The sequence below is a fragment of the Orbicella faveolata genome, unplaced genomic scaffold (genome assembly GCF_042242905.1).
Source record: "Orbicella faveolata isolate gen_17 unplaced genomic scaffold, um_ofav_v1 contig_1, whole genome shotgun sequence".
Lineage (NCBI taxonomy): Eukaryota > Metazoa > Cnidaria > Anthozoa > Scleractinia > Merulinidae > Orbicella > Orbicella faveolata.
This window is the reverse complement of record NW_028301536.1, coordinates 27914225-27935470: the sequence shown is the minus strand read 5'-3', so window position 1 is coordinate 27935470 and position 21246 is coordinate 27914225. Positions and strand designations below refer to the sequence as shown.

The 21246-nt window shown below is 38.4% G+C and overlaps 1 protein-coding gene across 4 annotated transcripts; it reads right to left on the bottom strand.

The window, feature by feature from the left end:
- Window positions 1-119: 119 nt before the first annotated feature.
- On the bottom strand, window positions 120-18934 carry LOC110040947 (paladin-like). 4 transcript variants are annotated; one of them, XM_020746208.2, is made up of 19 exons: window positions 18774-18934; window positions 12850-13274; window positions 9026-9193; window positions 8780-8940; window positions 8007-8231; window positions 7478-7589; window positions 6674-6778; window positions 6183-6278; window positions 5855-5995; window positions 5378-5431; window positions 5231-5293; window positions 4575-4697; window positions 4240-4296; window positions 4040-4099; window positions 3443-3592; window positions 2909-3058; window positions 2413-2493; window positions 2010-2150; window positions 120-1264 (listed from the first exon to the last, which is right to left on the bottom strand). In XM_020746208.2, exons 2-19 carry the CDS (start codon window positions 13252-13254, stop codon window positions 971-973), a joined length of 2586 nt encoding a protein of 861 aa, XP_020601867.1. In that variant the 5' UTR covers window positions 13255-13274; window positions 18774-18934; the 3' UTR covers window positions 120-970. The 4 variants fall into 4 exon arrangements, with proteins under 4 accessions (XP_020601867.1, XP_020601866.1, XP_020601869.1 ...); XM_020746207.2 differs by lacking the exon at window positions 18774-18934 and adding an exon at window positions 17835-18137; XM_020746210.2 differs by lacking the exon at window positions 18774-18934 and adding an exon at window positions 16692-16885.
- Between the last annotated feature and the right edge of the window lie 2312 nt (window positions 18935-21246).

Below are 21246 nucleotides of genomic sequence, written 5' to 3'. Positions count from 1 at the left end.
CGTCTCATAACAGCATTTCCGGAACATTATGAATTGACTTTTCTAGAAACTCATTTTTCCCTGCAAATTTAATGGTATGTGGGGCCAGAGAGGTTTTACACGATGAACAACACAAAAAATAAAGTTAACCATGTTTATTGTGTTTCCTTCTATCATTACTGTGTATGTACAATGTCGCCAGCGAGATGCATATATATAATATGTTCATAACATTAAATAAAATTCAGAACCAAGTCTTGAACTTTAACTTGTAGTATTATTCTCGTATTACTGGACCACCGTCACCTTGCATGGACAAAATGAATTTTTCTTAGGATGGTGATGGATCCTGAGTATAAACTTTGGAAAAAAGTGACTACGGTATTTATGAATAAATATCATTTTCTTTCCTTTACGTTTGCTGTTGTTGTTTTTGTTTTTGTTGTTGCTGGTGTTGTTGCTGGGCAGTCTAGACATTTAACAAAACGAAAACAACACTCGCAGAGCGAGAACCTGCCCTAACCCTGCTAATTATTTACTATCATTAGATTTCTTTCCCCTTCCCTTTGATTGGTTTAGCGACCACTGCGTCACTTACAAAGAACGGCCTACGAGAATAGACCATGATACTCTCCTAGCCTCGTGAGCATTGCCATGCAAGCATAGTAGTATTAGAAACACAGTGCTACAGCATGGTAGATCGGAGGAGGTTAAAGGACATTGTTTTCTAAAAATAGGACATTGCAAAATTCTTTTCAAGAGACTTAACATCTTTTAAGGCAAATAAAATAAAACTTATTTACATTTTTCAGGTCTGCAACGATCAATTAAGAAGTCTGTAATGATTCTGACGTCGCATTTTACTCTAGTATTAAATTATAATAAATATCAATTACATAGATATTTGTTAATGAAAGTCTAATTTGCAAGGACTCAGTTTACTGCAAGAGAAGACTAGCTTTGTCGCAAATCACATTTCCTGCCCAAATTATCAATTTGACGGCTTCCCCTTGTAACTTTCCCGCCATCTCCAGCGCAGCGCGCGCAAGCGTTCCTCTGTTTTTTCAAAATCGTGGAAGCCAAAATTGTCGAGAATTTCATAAACGCCCGCAGCTGTTGCAACTTCAGTCATCCATTGACTGAACGACCGTTGCCATTTGGTTCTTCTCTCCATGTGAAGGTACGTGTTAAACAGGATAAGATAAAAATATCTCTCCAGCAAGTAAAGGCTCCTTTTTCGAAACTCTGGAATTTCCCCGCGTCGAGAGCAGACGCCATTACGATACTGGGAAAAACAAACCAGGCCATTAGGATTCCTTACACTTTATGATAGCCTCGCATTGCTCGGGACGGGGGCATCAATTACCGGGGGGGAGAATCCCACATAAAAAGGACGGGGGTGCTCGTCGTACCTTTTAGGGGTTAAAAAAGCGGTTTCCGTACCTCTTAGGGTGTTCAGTCTCAAAAGGTCCTCAGCAGGAGCTTTTGCCGTACCTTTTAGGGTATTGAGCCGAAAAAAAAAATGACAGGAGATAATCTGTTGTTTTAGAATTAGTATCTCGTAGAGGTGAAAAAAATTTCGAGGTACGCCAACAAAACAGCATCTTGGTACCTCTTAATAGTTCTTTTCAAAACTTCCGAACAGCACGCCCGTCCTTTTCATACGGAAGTGTCCCCTGGGATCAGTTAGACAGGTAAGAATTTGCCAAGCGGGGTTACGTAGCCAGTCCTAAAGTCTTTTCTTTGGGGTGGATAGGTAGGCTGGCACCTGGTTGCTAGGAAACTAGAAGGTAGATAGGTAGGTAGCATAATAACATAACAATTTATTTAACTTCAATAACATGGGGGTGGTTGCCCAAGTCTGCCGAGCCAAAGGCCCATGGTAAGAACACTTGACAGCTAAAATCGAAAATACATGATAAGCATATAAATAAGAAAATTAAGTGACTAGGCAAGAACAGTGACCATGCCAATACAACAGCACCTTCAACAAGGTACTTCACCTTTACGACCGCTTTAACTCCACTCACCAAATTAAAAGTGCTGAAGATAACTTCTCTTGAGTGATAGTGCATTGGTGTCATGGTCTCTGAGATTCTGTCCAGGACATAATCAACCTCTCGCTTCCTCTGCGGACCGCTGGGCAGGACTCTTTTAAGGTGGCGAATAACCTGAAGCAGGATGAAACCAAACGTTTCGTTCACTAAACTAATACTGTCTGAAAGTACTCGTACAACCAGAATCTACACCACGAACTGGACCACGAAACTGCAATTCCCTTGCCAACTGCCCACCGCGCACCTCCTAATTCAGCGCTGTGCACGAAACAGAGATTTCTGTTCTGACTGTCCCAATCACTTCACATAGCAAACTAAAGGATCGATGAAGGAAATGATAATAATAAATGGCAAATACAAGTGATACTCCACTCACTGAAAACTCGCCCAGCGTGTACTTTGCATTGGGAACACAAGCTGGATCTTGCTCGTCTACTTTAGTACCCACTGGAAAACCCTGAAACGTTTAAAATATGCATAAAAAGGTTAAAAGATATATGTCTGAGAAACTTTTGTTTGGACTGTATTTACACGTTCCTAACGTCTCAATCAGTGGCATTGACCATAGAGCGGTTTTCAATTGAGTGTCGTAAAACCAAAGTCAAACCTCTTATTTATCAGTTAGACTACCCAGCCAAACTCAAACCGTAGTTAAACCAAAACCAAAACCAAAGTAAGCCTGATCACTTTCGACACTCAATTAAAAATAGCTCTATTAGTATAATTTAATTCATACGTCATTATTTTAAGACAGTATTGTTTTCAAACTTGTCATGTGCTGAAATGTGAGATCTTGAAATTGGCAGTCAGACAGTAAAGGCAGAGTGCATATGAAAGCAGTATGACTATTAAGCAATAAAACACGTATTTACCTTCTTGTTGCAGTAAATAAGTGCAGCAATTGCCATGCCCGTGGTTGTTCGACCCTTGCCTAGCTCGCAGTTAAAAACAATAGCAGGACCGTCTTCATCTGTGTAAATCTCATGCAAGTTGTTAAGAGTTGATAATATACGGTCAAAGTCCTGCAAGAGACAAAGTACAAAACATACACAGCAATGATTTAACCTTTCGTTTAATTTTAAATAACCTAAAAACGTGTAGCAGAAAGGCGTGAATGATATATTTCATTTATTAAAATTTGACTGTTGTTTAAGAAATAGAAAACATGTACCGTGTTTCTATCGAGTTATAGAAGTACGAGTGGAAGTTTGGGGGAACGAGAAAACGTTCTCTTAAAACATCTTTATTGCTGATTTGCACACAAAATGTCTGCCTCAGTAGATGTCGTCGTGAATTGTTGGCAACCAAGAAAATTTTCTGTTGTTGATGTTGTTGTTGTTGTCTTTACATTGATTATAACTTAATTACTCAAATTAAGTTGCTGTCAGTATAATTTCAAACTTTACCTTCTCCTCTGGAGCTTTGTCTTCTGGTAAAGGCATTCTAAAATACAACGTCTGTGGATTCTTTGCCATGCAGAGCTCCGCTGCTTCACGCATGGTCAGAACACTGCTGAACTCGTGCACAACAGGCGCGCCGTGGAGATCCTTGTAAACCTGAGCACAAGAATAGCTCGTAACTGATAGAGCTTAGTTTCAAAGTTAACTTATCATTGTCAGTTTCCGGGGTTGCTTAATTCATGATACTTAAATTTTAGCGAGTGCAGAGAACGGACCATTTTCGTATTCTCTTTACCGGACTGGAACTAGCTTACAATGGAAGTTCATGCGGGAGAATATCATTAAAAAAAGATTATCATTAATGTCATTCGCATTTGGCAAGACTCCACGCATTAGCCTCAATCGCAACCGGTCAATATCGGAAATACGAAAACAGTCTATTGCAGTTGCTTAATGGACTACCCTGAGCTAATAAACCTTTGCCTTCCATTCACTTGCGTCAAAGTTGATTACTGAAACCCACAATTGCTTTCTAATTATGTTGCTAATATCATGACTTAAAATAAAAACGAACGAAAAAATGGAGCTTCCCTTTCAACTTACCTGTGTGGGTCGTTTCTTTCCTCTCTTTAACAATTCTGATTTTAATTCATTCTCCTTGTGCTGAAAATTTAGGAAGAAAAATTTTAGACGCAAGGCAGACAAAAGGTGTACGAACTTCACATTGAAAAGCATCCAATAAGAGTCTTCGCCACATTTGTTTTAAATTCAAAGCATGCGTGATAGTATAGGCACATCCTCACCTCTACCTCACTAGTGTCCAGTCCTCTAAATGGCATATGTTCGGTTAAATTAGAGAGCTGCAGTTTGGGAGGAAAAAAAAGATATTTTACAACTCATAATAATAAGTCATAAGAGAGGTAATGCGATTAATTTGACTGGAGGAACGCTGGCAAAATCGACTCTTCAGCAAATGAAGCGTTAGTTCGCTAAACTAAATGATCAGACTTTTTCTGGAAAATCGCTAAGCCACCTCATTTTATATGTTCCACCATCCCAAGGGCATTACTAACATGAAATGGCATTTTTGATCAGTCTTTTTATTTTGAGCTGCATGTTGTGGTCATTGTGTTCTCACCTCTCTCGGACTATACGTGCTGCCGTCACAGTCTACAGCAAGGTCTTCCCTCAAGTTGAAAAACACAACTTTAGGATGAAGACACTTCGGACCGAGAAGATAGCTTGAAACACGATGCAGTCCCTGCAAAGAGAAAGGCGGTCAGAGATTTGCGGACGATTAACGATCAACATGTTCCAGAGAATTTAGTACTGCTAAGGTGATTACCCATTTTAACGTATACATATATGTATGAATGGATTCAAGAAAACCGTGTCCATGAAAAAATGACTTCTTTTGTTCCAGATGACCTATATGCATTCTGTTTTCACGACTCCTAAAAACCTCAAAATCACTCCAAGCGATGAAAACAAAAATAGAGAAGAGCACAAAAAGGAGATAAGGGAGTGAAGAGAAAGAAGACAGATATTCCTTTCAATTTGGCATCGTCTACTTTGGCGAGAAAAAAAGCGCTTGAGAGGGCGAGATTTTTTTTACACTGTTTTCGTAAATCTAGAGACATGTATTTGCTAAGTAATTTGGTTTTGGTTACAGCTGTTGTTGCTGTTGTTGTTGTTGTTGTTATTACTATTATTATTGTTGTCGTTTGTTTTTCTTGTCGTTGTTGGTGTTATCGTCCTCTTCGTTGATGTTGTCATTGTTGTTTGTTATCATACCTGTCTTGACGGTTGGCACATGCCATATATCGGTAATCCGGGAACTTTACGAAAATTTGAAACCTGAAAACAAGAACATTAAAAAAAAAATTCTTTTTCATTTGAACATTTATCAAAGTTAATTGAGAGTATTATAATAGGAAATACCTCAAATTCCCGCTGGGTGCTCAAGACATCCAAACTATCTTGTTCATCAGAAACCTAAATATAAAATAAATACACTGAAACGATCAAAATCGTTCTTCATAAGACAGAAAAGTAATTTTTGTTTTACCTCGCATTGGATTATATATTGGAATTCATAAAATTGTGTTACTTCAAACTCTCTTCCTTTTGTTCTCTTATTGACTTTTATTAGGGAAAAAAATTCAAGAGATGTGGCGAGATATGTCCAGATTGTTTCTTTGGAAGTTTTTTTTTTTACTCTCGCCCTAGTTTCCTTGTTTCTTTACGATTGATACAACCTGCTGGTAGGATACTCCATCGACCCACACACCCAGGAAGTTAGCGATGGCCCGCACGCAAGACTCCGGTTGACTACGTTACTGATTTAAATCTCTCTCTAAAGGGATACTGATAAGCTTTAATTATCTTTAAACGATATTCGCGTAAAGGTCAAATTACCAGGCAAGTTTGATTTTGGTATTTAGAGATGAATTCTGACGTCACACCCTTCTCCATGACGTCAATATGACTCAGCATTCTGTAGAGCCAAGGCCTCTGCTGCATCCACTTCCGGAACGTTTGTGAAAACATAAGTGGAAACTAGGTGAAAGAAAGAGAAAGAAAGTCAATAAGATCCCATGTCTTGCAATGGCCAAGTGACACCGAAACATGCAAACTTTACCGTGAAATAAATGGGATATATTCATTTCAGGTTACTTATTTACTAGCGCTTCAGGCCATATAACAATTTCTTTCGTACGTCTCATTTTATCGACTTTTTTCTCACCTGCTCGTGCAAGTATGCATTGAAGAGGATCAAAAAGAAATATCGCTCTAAGGCACTCAGACCTCTTCTCAACCAGTATTCACGAGCACTTTGACCCTGGGAAGAAATTGAGATGGTTATTGCATCAAGACACGACCAACTAAGGCAGTGTAGTAAACAATTTCAAACACTTTGCTTTGCTGCTGTGGTCCTTTATTTAATGTTTGTCTTTTGAAACTGAATGAAATAGACTAATTTTGTGTTTGTTTATTTGTTTGTTTGTTTGTTTTTCTGCTATTTTAAGAGATTTGGCATAGGGGAAAAGTTAGTGAATAAATTTTTCGAACTCAGTATTGACAAAACTAGAAAATATTTCGTGACGACAATTTGAGGGTTGTTGGTATGATGGGAAGCCGAAGCCACATGATTTGCAGTTACATGTTTCTGTTAGAAGTCGAACACCGTTTCTCAACTCAAACTTTCATAAACCTGTGTTACCCTAAAAAACGTACCTCGATTTTATAGTCATCCTTTATCTCCTCCAGTTTACATTTGCACTCATAACTGACAGATCGCAAGTTCATGACGTCACAGCAGATGTCAATCACAGAATCCACCTTAAAAACACACAAAGCATCAGCAAAGAACGTTCACTTATTTTTCCTGGTATGAAGGTAAATAAGTAGCTACATTCATTGTGTTACCACTGATGAATCATTTCATAAGACATTAAACAGTAAACAAATTAGATGTTGATTGAAAAGGTAAATTAAGGGCACAGCTTCTGTGAACGCCGGCGTCAGGCTTATTCACTTCACAGTGAACAGGAAAAGGATACCTCGCCTGCCTACCCAGTTACATAGTTTTCTGGACTTTTTCCGCACGGTTCCGCCGAGTCTATCTTGGAAAACTCTGTGGAGGAGCTGGTCACTAGGTATTTTTTGAGAAAAATAATTGACCAAATCCTCTCTACCGAATCCGAAGATTTTCTTATTCCGATTCAAATATTGGACATTGTTCTGTCATCTTGGCGGTATTAGATTGTGTCATGTACAGCTTCAGTTTACTACATTCCTTGTCGTGCTTACCATCCCCCGCAAAGATTTTTTTTTTACCTCTGCAAAGAAAATAATCCCTTAAACTAACTATCTCCTGTCTCACTCAGATCGTACATATGTATGGCATTTTCCGTTCTCCTGTCAGATCTCTTCTGTCGTCTTTTAACAACGGCTGCAGACTTCAAAGCTCTTATCATTGTTATCAGCACTTGTTCAATATAAACAGAACACGACAACCTTGTGGATCATTCAGCATACCTCTTGTTTTATCTTTTTTCCACCTGGCAGATACTTTACAAGCTGTTGGATTATTCTAAATTCTCCTCTCTCAAGGTTTGGATTGTTTTCGTCGACAGGCATTGGAATGTGGCTGGCAAAACATCGAACAATAATAGGTCATTGTACGAACCATCATAAAACATTGTGCAGGGAGCTAATTTATCTCTCAAGCTCGAACTCAAATTTCAATATATAGAGAGAATCAGTTTCAAAATGTAAAATTCATTTAATAAGTATATGAATGAGCTCCATAAAGAATGACTTACATTATTTTACGGGAACAAAAACTAAAAAATTGCGCCGTTTCACAATTTGCAAACTGCTCATGGAAAACGACAAAAGAACATAGGCATGCAGGCCTTCGTCTTAAAGTGTTTATAGAGGTTTCTAATTGTTTTTTAGTCAAAATTTTAAGTTGGTCTCCCTTAAACACAATTTTTGTGCCCACAACTTTATCGAAATTTAGCCACGCCCTTGAAGGTCATGTGACCAATGCTATTGCACTTACTGTGCCTCGGATGGAAAACCAGTCCTGTGTGACATGATTAAACAGCCAATCACCATGCCAGTAGTGGTGCGACCCTGGCCGACGTGACAGTTGAACACCATGGCAGGCAAGGGAGCCGACGAGTTGCTGTCGAATAGCTGAGGAATGTCTTTAATGGCGCTGATGAACTGGTCAAAATCTTGCTCTTCGGGAGCATTGGTGGCAGTGATAGGGATCCGAGAATATCTGCGAAGAAACACCGTAGTAACAATCCCGAATTCCACCTGCAGCCGCGCTAAGCCTCGTACACAGACGTCCGAATGGCTTGTCACCCACTCCTTCCCAACGTTGCAGAGAACGGATTGTGTGACAAGCCCAAAGAACGTCTGCTTGGCGATGGTCCATTAATTCTTTTTAAAGGGGGGGGGGGGCATGAACTGTTTTCCTCACCTCTAGATTGTACATGATTTTTTTGATGGGCAATAGCTTGAGCAAGAATGTTAAAACATAAAAAATAGGACCTGGAGAGGAGAAAGCACTTGCTCGATTTTTTACCCCATAGCTCCCCTTGCACGACGGTCCGTCCCTTTTTGAATAATTGTTTAGTATATCGGGAATAACTTTGTCTTTAATATTTCACAACGTGCGATCTCTACGTTGTGAGAGATTTAAGACAAAGTTATTCCCGCTTCTCTAGGTATGAATAAAACTAATGTGTGACAAAAATGCTGCGAAAAATCTGGAGGTGCAGGACACATTTTCACGATAAATATACAAGCTTGCATCTGCCTTACCTAAGGAAAGGTGTGAGAAAGATCTGTCTGCTATAGATTTCATCCAACACACACAGGTCTTCCTCGTATGTAACCTTATATGGGTGTGGCTCGTCTTCAAATGTTTCCACGTTGTTGTAGAAATAAAATTTTCCACCTTCGTCGATTGAAAACCTAATTATCTGCAACAAAAACAAATCAAAAAAATATTGTTTTCTCGGTAGTAAAGTTTCACAGGTAAATACGAGAGTAAAATAACGCGCGTACCTCTTCTCTTATTTTGAGCTCTGTGTCAGCGAGTTCTTCGGGCTTTACTCCGTGATTAGCGATGTTACCTTTCAGACTGTTCGGGTCCCGGGGCGAGTAAGGCACAAAGTCATGATTGAGCCCCACAAATATCACCGGCTCCTCTCGCAAGTTAAACGACACTATCTCCTGTAGACGCAATTAAATACATTTTAAAGTAATTATTCCACGAACGAGCGTTGGATATGAGATGGTAGATAGCCAACAAGCGCGAGTGGAACATTTGCTTTATTAAACCCCCCCCCCCCCCCCCAAAAAAAAAATATAGAAAACTAAAAAGAAAATAAAAATAAAAACGCCCCAAGAAATCACGCATACGCTTACCATATTTGTAGAGCATGGTATATTGTCTCATATACCATGATGCCTAAGCCAATAAAAAAGCTTGAATGATTATCCAATGATACCGTTTTTAATCATGTTAATTACACCTAAACATATATGTAGCTTTTCGGTACGATTCGGCGGTATGTCAGACGAGTTTTGTTAAGCCGTGATTCGTATTTTGGTAAGAAGCAGTCGAACCATGCTCATGTCGAGACCAAACGAGGTTGATATGCCGCGAAAACTCCCGCGATATGTGTTGGGACAATGAATTGATATCGCGAGAAATGAGAACAGTAATAAAGGCTTGACTAATTGCGAATTTAATTACGGTTACGGTGGATATCATTAGAGAACGTGCTTTGATATGACTTTCCAACATAATCAAAACGGTTTTCTGTTGAGTGCAAAACCCAAACCAAAAATAATTTCATTTCAGTGTCAGGCCTGTCATAACAAACACAAATATCCGCACAATGAAAAAGCATACCAAAAATTCACATCACGACTGATTTTAAGTTTGCCATTGAATTTGTTAGAAAAGAAACACAGCATGTTTGCAATGACCTTTTCAAGTCATATTCCACGTTTGCTATTGGCTCTTTTCTAGTTTATTCGCAATTCAAACCAAAGCCTAAATATCCTTAACAGCTTTTTTAAAACAAATAGTTTGCAATCACTTCATTCAAATAACAGTTGATTAATAACAGCTATTGTCAAACAAATATAAGGTTCAAGTGTTGTGTCAGTCAATCTTAAACTGGTTGAAATAAATAGATTTTTGAATAGGTGTGGCTGGAAAATTGATTCTCTGCTCTACTCTCTCTTCTCTGTTTTATCTTGTTCTTCGCTTTTCATCGAAACTCAAGTTATTTAAAATTAAACGTCGATGTTCTAAATGATAAAAGAGCTTCAAATTTGTTGAAACATGCTGAAGCTACTGAACATTTTACTGAGTTTCTTCTTGCTTCCAGAATAATTACTTTTGATTAATTCTTTTGTCTTTGTAGGATATTGCTACGGTCGAAGGGTGGCAGTTCATGGTGTAGATTAAACAGAAAAGAAAAGCTGACAATTTTAACAAAAGAACTGCAGGGAGGTTCAGAATTGCGATATCGCCAAATCAATCGCAGATTTGAAGGCAGTCCTTGGAGAAAATAAGTTTTTCTGGTTTTTGTAAGCTAGAGGAATCAAACCACTCTAAATTAGATTAAATGTCGGTGAAATTTCTAGTTTGATAGAGTATTTAAATACTGAAAAATGTTGCAACAAAGACAAAGATATTTAATTCTGTCGTTCGCAGGCCAGTTCAAAAAATGCACCTGCAGTCAAGGAGGTTTTGTAATTATTTTTCATTTAATACCAAAATATTATTTTATCAAATGTAATACCAAACTACAACAGAGGAAAATGAAATGAGACATTTCCTAATTCTATTGATTGGCAGAAAAACATCTGTAGGATTGACGCACATTGGAAAGAAGGTTTACGAACCGTGCAAAAAGCGGTTTCTATGCATGTTGTAAACAACCGGTCAGCTTAATTTAGGACTTTGAGATCATGGGGCATCGACCTTATCTCAGTTCCATGACCATTTTATAATTTCTTGATCCGCGACTTTTATTATATCGCAAGTTAAATCAGAAGCATATCACCATATCACCAGTTGTTTGTTTTTTACAAGCGGTATTTTTTTTTTTTTTTTTTTTTTACCATCTTCACGACATCGTCTTTAATCCGCGACTTCTATTTTTGTAAACATTTGTTCTTTGAATAGCACACTTCTTTTAAGAGAGCTTGGGTGATATAATAAAGGTTTTAGCAATGACGATTAGCCAAAAAAGCACATAAATAGCTACAGCCGCGACCAGGAGTGTGGACAAGTGTTTTCCGTTGCATTATTTTGCGTACGTCTACAGCCGTAAACGGCGAATTTTAATAAATTTACCTTCGTAAAATAAAATTGATAAAATGTAAAGGCCACCGGCGGGTGTGCGGAAAAATTGAACCTCATTCAACTTTTTCTGAAGACGAAATTTGGCCTCATATTGTTTCCTTTGTATTTGAGCGCGTTAGCGCACGTAAAAATAGCGAAACACTGGTAATCAAGCTGAAATAAAGAACGCTCCAAAGTTTTCAACCGCACGAAAATTGAAAACCAAAAGAAGGGTTGTTCTAGCGGATCTTCGCAAAAGCGCTCAAAGTTTATCAAATCGGAAAATAGGAAGACAATTTTTCCGAAAGTTGCAGACGATATAACCCATGTTGCCAGGCAACTGATCTTCGAATGAAGCCTCGTTGACGTTCGTTTGCCTTGTTACGCACATCAATGTATGCAGAATGTCTGCTAACTCTTGTAAACAATGGTGCTTTTGAAATTTGAATTTTGACAAGGATACGATAAAGCCAGAAATTAAGCTGTAAAATTTTTATTGCTACGATTATTTCCTTTACACTGGTGCTCGGCCTAACAAAACAATTTGGCGGCTTATCTGCCGTTTACAGCGTGTTTTAAATCTGCTCACCCCTACAGGTTATAACTAAATCAATAAGTGTTAGACTGCAAAAAAACCTTGAAATCAATTAAAATCCTCGCGGATTAGCGTTGCTATGAGAACTTCGCAAAATAACACTAATTTCCCGCCACTATGATCTAGTCCGCTGCGAAAAAGAAAATAAATTTAAGGAACGATCCCTTCCTACCGAGCTTCAGGTAAAACAAATTTAAAACTGAAAAATAGAGCGTTTTTTTTTTTTTTTTATCCCGAAAGACGATCGAATGTTCTTGACGTTTGATTGACAAAAGCAAACTCTACACCCAATCAAGTTGTTGTAGAACGCGACGGCTATTTTCAGTGTCCTCCCACTACTAAAAATTATTTTCCTTACAACGACGAAAGACACTACAAAAGCAAATATCATTTGCAAATTTCTCGTTATTATTTTCATAACAATAAAAAATATTACTGCATGCTGTTCTCCTATTCAGCATTTTATTACCAATGTCTGATATTCGCCTTTTCTCGAGAAAGGAATAATTGCAACTTTCCTAAGCGAAAACGAAATTTTTCAGATTTCGAATTATAAGAAAATTTTATCTGCCTCGTAACAGAAGTTACTGGCAAGCGCGATATATATCGTGACTAAATATGTTATCTTTAGCAACCGTAATCGATATCACTGAAAAATCGCCTGGCCTTTGCAATTAGTTTAGTCGCGCGCGCAAAAATGATGCAAATCTTTTTCAACTGGAGGCGAAGTATGTCTCTTAGAATGCGAAAAACTTTGATATTAATACACCATGCTACTTGAAATTGGATTACAATAGCAATTCTAAAGCTAGTGATTTTTTACTTTTTTCTTGAGAAAAGAAAATAGACCCACAATAACCTCATAGAAGAGCTACTATCTGCATCGCTTCGACGAAATGTTGAATTAAAGTTATTCAAAATCCTTCTTACCTTGTGTCCATTTTCAACCAAAGATTGAATTACGTGAGCTAAGCCATCTCTTGACGGTTGACCCATTCCATAAACAGGATAAGGACCGCAGCTCTTGCGGAAATTCGGTGCACCATACTTGTCCAAGGTCTTGAGCTTGTCGATTCCTTCAAAGTGATCTTTTATTAGGAAATATTTGTCTTGAATAAGTCCGTGCACAGGAAATCCTTCCTTGATGAAGCCTCGTTTTCGAATAAGTGGTGTATTTGTCGGCTCATAACTCAATGTAATGAAACCGTTTGAGTGTTTTTTCGATATAGAAGACGCTTTCCTCGATGATTTGTCCTCTGTCGACGGTATGGAGCCTTCCTTTACATTTGGATTTGATCCTGCCTGTGATCCGCCACTGCTAGCTCCAGTTCCCATCTCCCAACATCGAAAAAGACCTTCAAAGCGACAGACACAAAGTTACGATCGATAAAATTCAACTTTTGCTCCCTGGACAACAAACGAGCGAGCGATCTTTTAGCTGCAACGAGCATTTGATGCTCGTTTGAAAGAATGATGCTCATTTCTTCCGCTCAAGTTTGACAGCTGTTGTCCAAAATTAACCAATCGTAGAGCTGTTTCGCTGTATGAAAGTCAATAAGGTACTGCAGGTGGTTTGAGCACTAGTAAACAAAACAATTGCACGTGGCTACGAACAAGGCCAGTGTGTACTTAAACTTTTTACAGTAGCTCGAAACTAATTCAAATAGGAAACTCGATAGATCTTGTTCCGTCTCGCGGCAACGAAACCTTCAACTCATGCAAGGTTTTCCTAGTCTCTTTCTTTATTGTCAAGGGGTCTCGCCACTTCACTAATGGTTAAATGACTGAAAGTTTGTTTTTCATTGTTGCCCTTCGCTTGGCAAACGCTTTTTAATCAAAAATGTGCCAAAATAACCTCGAAAGATAGTTCTAGAATCCCGAAAGTACACTAAAGGACGGCGCCTATTAACCTGAACCGAACATCTTTGGTGGCTAATTACCATTTGTCGTTTATTTCACTTAGTCGACGTTTGTTTACAGCTGCCGTCTAAAGTAGAAACTTCGTAAGAATTATCAACATTTATTGTCTATAGTCAACTTCTATCAGTTATTTTGACGGAAACTCTGCAGTGTTCCAATATCGATCGGCAGTTTTCTCCAAGATACTTGCAATTAACTTTTGTTATAAATGCAACTGCATTAGTTAGTGACCACTGGTTAAATGAAAGCTGTTTAGCAGTATTTTGCTCTGCGTAGTGTTTATTATTATGCATCAGTCAATTCCAGCAGTGCCCATCCCCCCCCCCCCCCGGGCTAACCCCCGGGCATTAGCATTTTTTTAAAAAAATTGGCAAATTCCCCGGGTTGGGGAAACATAAGCTGTCTAAATGCCCCGGGGTGGGGACGAAGAAAGAGGGCAAATGCCCCGCCCCCGGGATCGTCGCCTTCCAACACCTCCACAGTTTTTTAATCAATCAGTGAATAAAACGGTCAACTGTTCAGTATTTTAATGCAACGGTAAGACTTCAAGAACAACAGTACCTGTTAGTTGATACTGATTATATTTAACTCTTTATATTTGTTTTTAACAGTTTGCTAGAGGATAGCTGGGATTGCGGCGGACGTGCCCCCAGCCGCGAGCGATGATAGGTGCCTGTTTTCGCACGCTACTTTTTCCGTGAAGAATCAAGACATTTTAAATGATGATGCATTGCATCATTTTAAGCTCGCAAGATCTGTCTTGAAGATCGCATCATTTGAACTCGCAAACCTTAAGTATTTTAACTCAACTTTCATGAATTTAAAAAATGCTAGGCTAGTTTTGAATGCGAAATGCGAAATAGTCGTGTTCACGTCAGTTTACGTTATTGTTTTGTGATAAACAAAATATAGTTCACCTTGTCGCTTATATTTATATGCTTACAAGAAAACATAACTTTAAAAACAAGTTTCTCTAGTCCCTGACGGACAAGCCATTGTTCGACAAACGCCTCGTCTTTCCCGATGAACTCATCCATGGCACTTTCCAAAACACGTGTGTCGAATGCCCGGGGGTCGCTCCGGGGTACGCAAATGCCCAGCCCCCGGGCCGCGATAAAATTGCGGGTGCCCCACCCCCGGGACTGACAACTTGAGCAAATGCCCCGCGGTTGCCCGGGGGGGGATGGGCACTGCTGGAATTGACTGATGCATTAATTTTGCTTACCGGCTGTGTGTTGCGGTATGTTTTTTAATACCTCAATTCCATAAATATGTTACAGATTATTAGAAATGACAAGATTTAAATCAACAAAATGGAGGTTGTCCTTCTCCAAAAGGCTACAGCATTTGCGAACAGTTCTACTGGTCTTTGCAATGTTTTGTGCTTGTTGTTTGAAATGGATTCCGTTTAAATTGTAAAACAAAATTATGCCTGAAACGGTGGGAAAAAATTGAATTGGCTGACTAAAGCCTCAAACCTTAAAACACTTCGATAGCAGAGCTTCTACTCTGTCCCACTTCAAACGTTCTTAAATTTTGTTTTAAGCTTCTGTTCAAAATAAAACGATAAATTGACACCTATTTTTATAAAAACAGAATCCATGTCTCTTATCATTTCGATTGTTTTCAGTTTATTCTCTTTGTTCCTAATAACTTAAAAGACTTAGTGGTAAAATTGGAGACTTCTTGTTCACTATGCTATACATCAATTCGTTTCTCGATGTTACTTTCGTCTTGATAGGTTGTCCCGTACTGCGATAAAAACTCAGCTGCGCTTTCAATATTCTTTATGAGTCTTATCTACTCCAAGGCTGATAAAAATAGACTACAAATACAAAACAGGGGGTAAACAGGATTAATATGACAAGCTCTTACTATAATACGGTCATTAGATCGACTCAAATATTGGCTACGTGTGTGCTTATTCAGACTGGAAGAGAAAGAAACCACACGCTGTACGCACGAAGGAGGATATACGAGCTTTTTCCCAACTTTTATGAACTTGTTTTGAAATGAAATCCGACTGAAACCATCAATCCAATGCACTATCGTAATCATTGTGATTATTTTTAGGTTAAACTACTGTCCAATCATTAGGTAAAATATGTAGAATAGACTATAATTATCACAAGATATGTCCACTAGCAGCTTAACGCGTTGCCAATTTTTGCGTAATTGCCGTTTATATTGTTCCAGTGCACTGGAATTGAAATATAGAATATTGGCGTTGACGAGTTAACGTGTTTAATACTGGTATTCTGATATGACCGTAACACGATTAGAAGTACAAAAAACTTATATGGCTTTGGCTTTTTCGATCGAGATGTTGCAGTAAAGTTATCGCTTTTCCGCAGGGCACCGAAAGAAAAATTAATAAATCCGGCCATACCTGGTTTTTCTTTACGAAACGCATTTTGTTTCGGCCCATTCTGAAGAAAATTAATGGACACCTTCCGGTTATACTGAGGATAAATAATATATCAACTTTGTTCGCTGAGCTTAATTTAAAGTCAACTTTGGCCGGTAGATCACAGACACACTTGTTCGTACATCGGATCAATGAAGATATGAGAGGTGATCGTATCGCGTAACAGATGTTAAGCTGATCTTCGAAAACTGAGAAAAGCAACATAAATGTAAATATAACCAATACAACAGATTCAAACACTTACTTTGTGGACAATAAAACCAGCCAAAGTCACTTCCTATGAATTACCCTTCTCCAATCTAAGATCGAAAGTGTTTTTTATCCACGCGGAGCACGCGAACAAAGCACTTTTTAAAGTCTTATTTTTCGGCGTTCATTATTATTGGTTTCCGAGTACAGTGCCACAAATGGCAACAAAACTTACCTATTCTGTAAATGCGTCATTCAGTGGTTCAAAGTTCCCAAACCCAATATTCCTTGTAGCAACCAATGGCAAGAACACTAAACGAATACCTCTTCGAAAATTGCCCCTAGAGGGAAATGTGGCCCAGCCGAGGGTAAAACTGATATTTCCAGACAAAAATGGATCGAACAGGACTTGATTGATCGTTGTTTGATCTAAATAATTCTTCATTTGCATTAAAAAGGAAAATAATGGCGTTTGGTGAGGACAAATCAATTTACCACGATCGTAATCATAACTTTAAATTGAAAACCCCAATGGTGGTTTGTGATGTGTTTCTACATTAAATTCATCACAAACACTTCACGTTAAGTCTTGGCGTAGAATCTGGGAAAAAAAATTTAATTTTGAGCAATATACATATATATTTTTTTTTTTTTACTGTTGTAATATATATCTGTCTGATCATCTTAGCTGTATGGCGGAAAATTGGGCCTCGTATGTGGGCTGTTGTAACTGCGTGACAGGCCGAGACATTTAGGATTAGTTGCCTTGGAAATCGTTTGAGTCAAACTGATGGCAAAACTTAGCCTGATGAACGGAGATTGTTTGGAACGGATAAATAATATGCTTGATTCAGATTTGCATATAAATTTAATGAACGCAATTTCCGAGGGCCGAAGAAAAATGATGTTTGCCCAAGTTTTTTTCCAGAAATCTTATACATGTACCGTATTTTCATTTCTTATTATATAAGATCAATCTTCTACTAATAAATCCCTGCAGCAAAATGTCAGAGGAAAGACTGAAAGAGCCGGGAACTAGCGTTAAATTAAGATTGATAAGTAATCCGTTCCGTGTTGCGAGGAAACCTTCAGTGATATAGGATATTGAAGGTCGAGCTATCCACGGTTAGTTTTAATTATTATTCACCAGATGGCGAGATTTTCCGATTTGGACATTACTAGGGGAAAAAAACTATAGTAACAGCAGCTTTCTGACAATGAATACAAAAGATTTTTTCGTACTGTTCAAGTCAGCTGAAAGGAAAATCGTCACACATATATTCTGCCCAGTCGGAAATTCGATCACGGCTTTCAAAGCTATTTCGAGTCGAGTTTCGATCTACTTGTAGTTTCCTATTTTGGCAGCTGCAACACTCACCCGAAATGTCGCGCAGAATGTGACTCATGTTTAAGGTCTTCCTCACACTCCATAAATTGGAAACCCGCAGTCAGTAAACGCTCCCGTCATGGGTTATATGTGAAGTCCTCCGTAAGACTTTTCTATGAAAAGCACGTTTACATAACAATACAAACAAAACCTGCTTAATAGAGGACCACCCACCGCGGGCGCTTGTGAAGAAGAAGTCAAGGAGAAAGAAATGACCAACGTCTGTTTATTTTGAATCTGAAGTCAAAGATCAATTTTTGGGTTTCAGCAATTAATATTATTCATTCATGCAAGAATTATAATCAACTATTTGCCACACGATTTACTATGTGTACTAGCTTATCTTTTGATTTGCAAGTTTCTACAAACCTAGCATATATTGAAACAAATCACATGTAAGTAAATTTGATTTCTAAAAATGGTGAATTGTTTTTCTTTAAATATCTAAAATATCGCATGTAGTGAATGAAAACGAAGAGGATGGCGAATTTTCATCCGCCACAACAGCAACCATCCAATAGTGACAAGTTTCAGTTTGATCAAAAAACAGAAAAGGACAAACACTTGAAAACCAGCTTTACCAGATTGTCAAAGAAAAATGGACCTTAACATGACGCACAATTAACGAGCAGCAATTGATGTTACATCCGGATCAATATTGAAAAAGTAGGGTTTTTTTCTGAGATAAACTTTTCCGTAGAAATAAAAAAAATGCATCAAATAAACTTTGCAAGCATCCATTGCACGTATCGTAACATATAGCAATGTTTTCCTTTTTTAGTGTTATTCTTGGATGATATGATTACTGGAGTGCATTGAAAATAATGACGGATTATTCAATGACAATCACAGGTAGTACGGCACGAAAACGAGAGAGAGAGAAAAATTTGAAAAAGAAGAAAATTACAACTCCAATTCGTGTACACTTACGCGTTTATGATGTCCACCAGCCAGAGAAAGAGGACATTTGATGCAGTAAGATCATCACTTGAAAACGTCTGGCGTTATTCGTGTTGTTCGTTCAAGCGACTGTGGCTAAAAGAATACTGTTACATCTGCGGCGTCTAGATGACCTTTGCTTTTTAAAACGCGTCACTTTTACAACTCAGCATGAATTTAGTATCTAAACGTACGTAATAAGTTGGTACGTGTCCAAGTACGAATAATGTTAAAAATATTTCGGTATTTTTAGTCTTTTGAAATAAAAGGGGATATAGTATTCGATCGATGGTTTTTTTGTTGTTCTTTTTTTTTTCGCAGTAAAGTACAAGAAAAGAGCCACCACACTTTAAAAATAAGAGACAACTGCATTTGCCGCAAAGCAGGTGCGATAAAAGAACAGTGTTGGTCCATTTGATAAAGGATCCCTCTGTTTGATTCCTCAATCGATCAAAAATAAATATTTCTAAAACTAATTTTTTTTCCCCAAACTTTCAACAGTCAGGACGGGTCCCTGAACTATACCTGCGAAAATTTACTTCAGAGAGTCAGTCATGCTTTTCAGAACCTTTTCACAGTCTTAAAGCGGAAAAGAAAATTACTCTCAACTTCACTTTGATTAACAAGAAATCTGCATAAGTCTTCGTCAAAACACAAAGACATGATGGCGTTTTAATTTGATGGTGGCTAAAAGCCGACAGCTATCTTATTAGCCGCCGCCAACACTTTCATCCCAGTCCACTTTTATCTACTGTTTATTCTGAAACAGCTGCCTTCTTCTTCCTTTCGCTGAGAGCTTGTTATTCCATACGCTTTTATCACTGTTTCACACAGGCTAGTTGAATCACAAAACACAGCAATCGCTCATTTTTCAGTAAACATCTGATAGTCGACAACACATGCACTATCACGTACAGAGATCAGTGCAGCTTCCATTATCTGTTGATAATTTACAAGGAATTGCCGCAGCACCTTGCTGATGTTGAAACAAATGGAATAATGAACGAAATGAGAGACGGAACTGGACTCACATGACGTCATTGCACAAGCAACCAATCAAAAGGTTGCACTTAGAAAACCCTGCGAGGACACCACACTTGGTGAATTAAACATGCTGTTCTGATATTTTTGATTTTTTCTTCATATGGTCTTTACGTGAAAACATTACACATTGTATCGTATCGTCTGACGTAGGTTTGTGCGTCATTTTGTGGAGAATGGTCGCCACCCACGAACTGGCAAGTGGCACACATTCTGCTCCGAAAACATTAGATATAACATATTTCGATACGAACAAGTCAACTTATCTTGTGCTTGACTAGAATCTTTGCTTCACAATTTTCAAAAAACAACCATCATCTAAGACCGAATGATACCCCGACGCGAAACAAGTTACAAGGGTTTTTTTAGTTTTCTTTCCTAGTTGATCATTTTATTATGTACCCAGTTTCACTGTGGACTCACTCGGCTGCCCCTCGTGAGTCCACAATATTTTGACCACTGTGATGACGCGTATTGTTGTCGATAAGAGTACAGACCACGCTAAACTACATTCGATTTGTTAAATTTTCGAATTCGATGACATAGCGAAATCGTGTCCATGCAGTCTCTTACCGAACAATAAACCAATATGGCGGCACAACGTGTAAGCCTAGTTTCTCTAGATTGAATCCGGATACCATCGGATGCGTGTGGACAGGTGAATTCGATTTGAATACGCTACGTGCGGACGGGGAAATGTTTGAATCCGGAAACAAAAAGTTGCGGATTCAAAAATATCCGGATACGTGTGGACGGAGCCTAAGACCTTAATTAATTTACAATTCATAAGCTATGAACCGGAACTTAAGCGAGTAAGGATACAAACCGCTTACATAAACAAACTAAACTAGCGTAAAAGATAATTACCTTGGTACTGCTTTGATCACCAGAACAGTGATAAACTTGGAGAAACTTGTTAATTTGCGGTGAATTAACAGATCTTGCGTCAACTGATCTTGCTGACGAAAAAAGCTAATCCTTTATACCGTTAGTTGGGTGTCACGATGCCTACGCGTGTGCTTTCGCGACACAACAGAACTTACTAGATAGACCTAGAAACAAATTAACGTACAGGCGAAACAAATACGCATGAAAAGCCTTAAATAAATGAACGCGCCTAATACAACTAAAATAGTACTCTTAAGGCTACAAAGTATAGTAATTGGACGTAAAAACAGCTTAAATAAGAGACGTGTACAAAACATGCGCAATGTTGCGCGTGCAAAATTTGTTGCAGAAGCGCGCGTCGCCTTAGGTGTCGTATATCGCGCGCGCGCACAATTTAACTGCTGTAGCTGCAAGGATGTGTAATATTTATGCTTTGTTATATGGCTAGCTCCGTGAGAGGGCAAGATGAACCGAATCCTCCACTGTGATTGGCTACCCGAGTGGACAAAATGACGCTATCTTGCCCGCTTGGGAT

Excerpts from the sequence above, each read along its gene's own strand:
- LOC110040947 (XM_020746207.2), bottom strand. The coding sequence starts at position 17,862 with ATGAGTCACATTCTGCGCGACATTTCGG. Across the intron at positions 6,779-7,477 it reads GAAAAAAGATAAAACAAGAG|GTGGATTCTGTGATTGACAT; the intron begins GTATGCTGAATG and ends TGTGTTTTTAAG. Across the intron at positions 4,100-4,239 it reads TGGACACTAGTGAGGTAGAG|CACAAGGAGAATGAATTAAA; the intron begins GTGAGGATGTGC and ends CTAAATTTTCAG.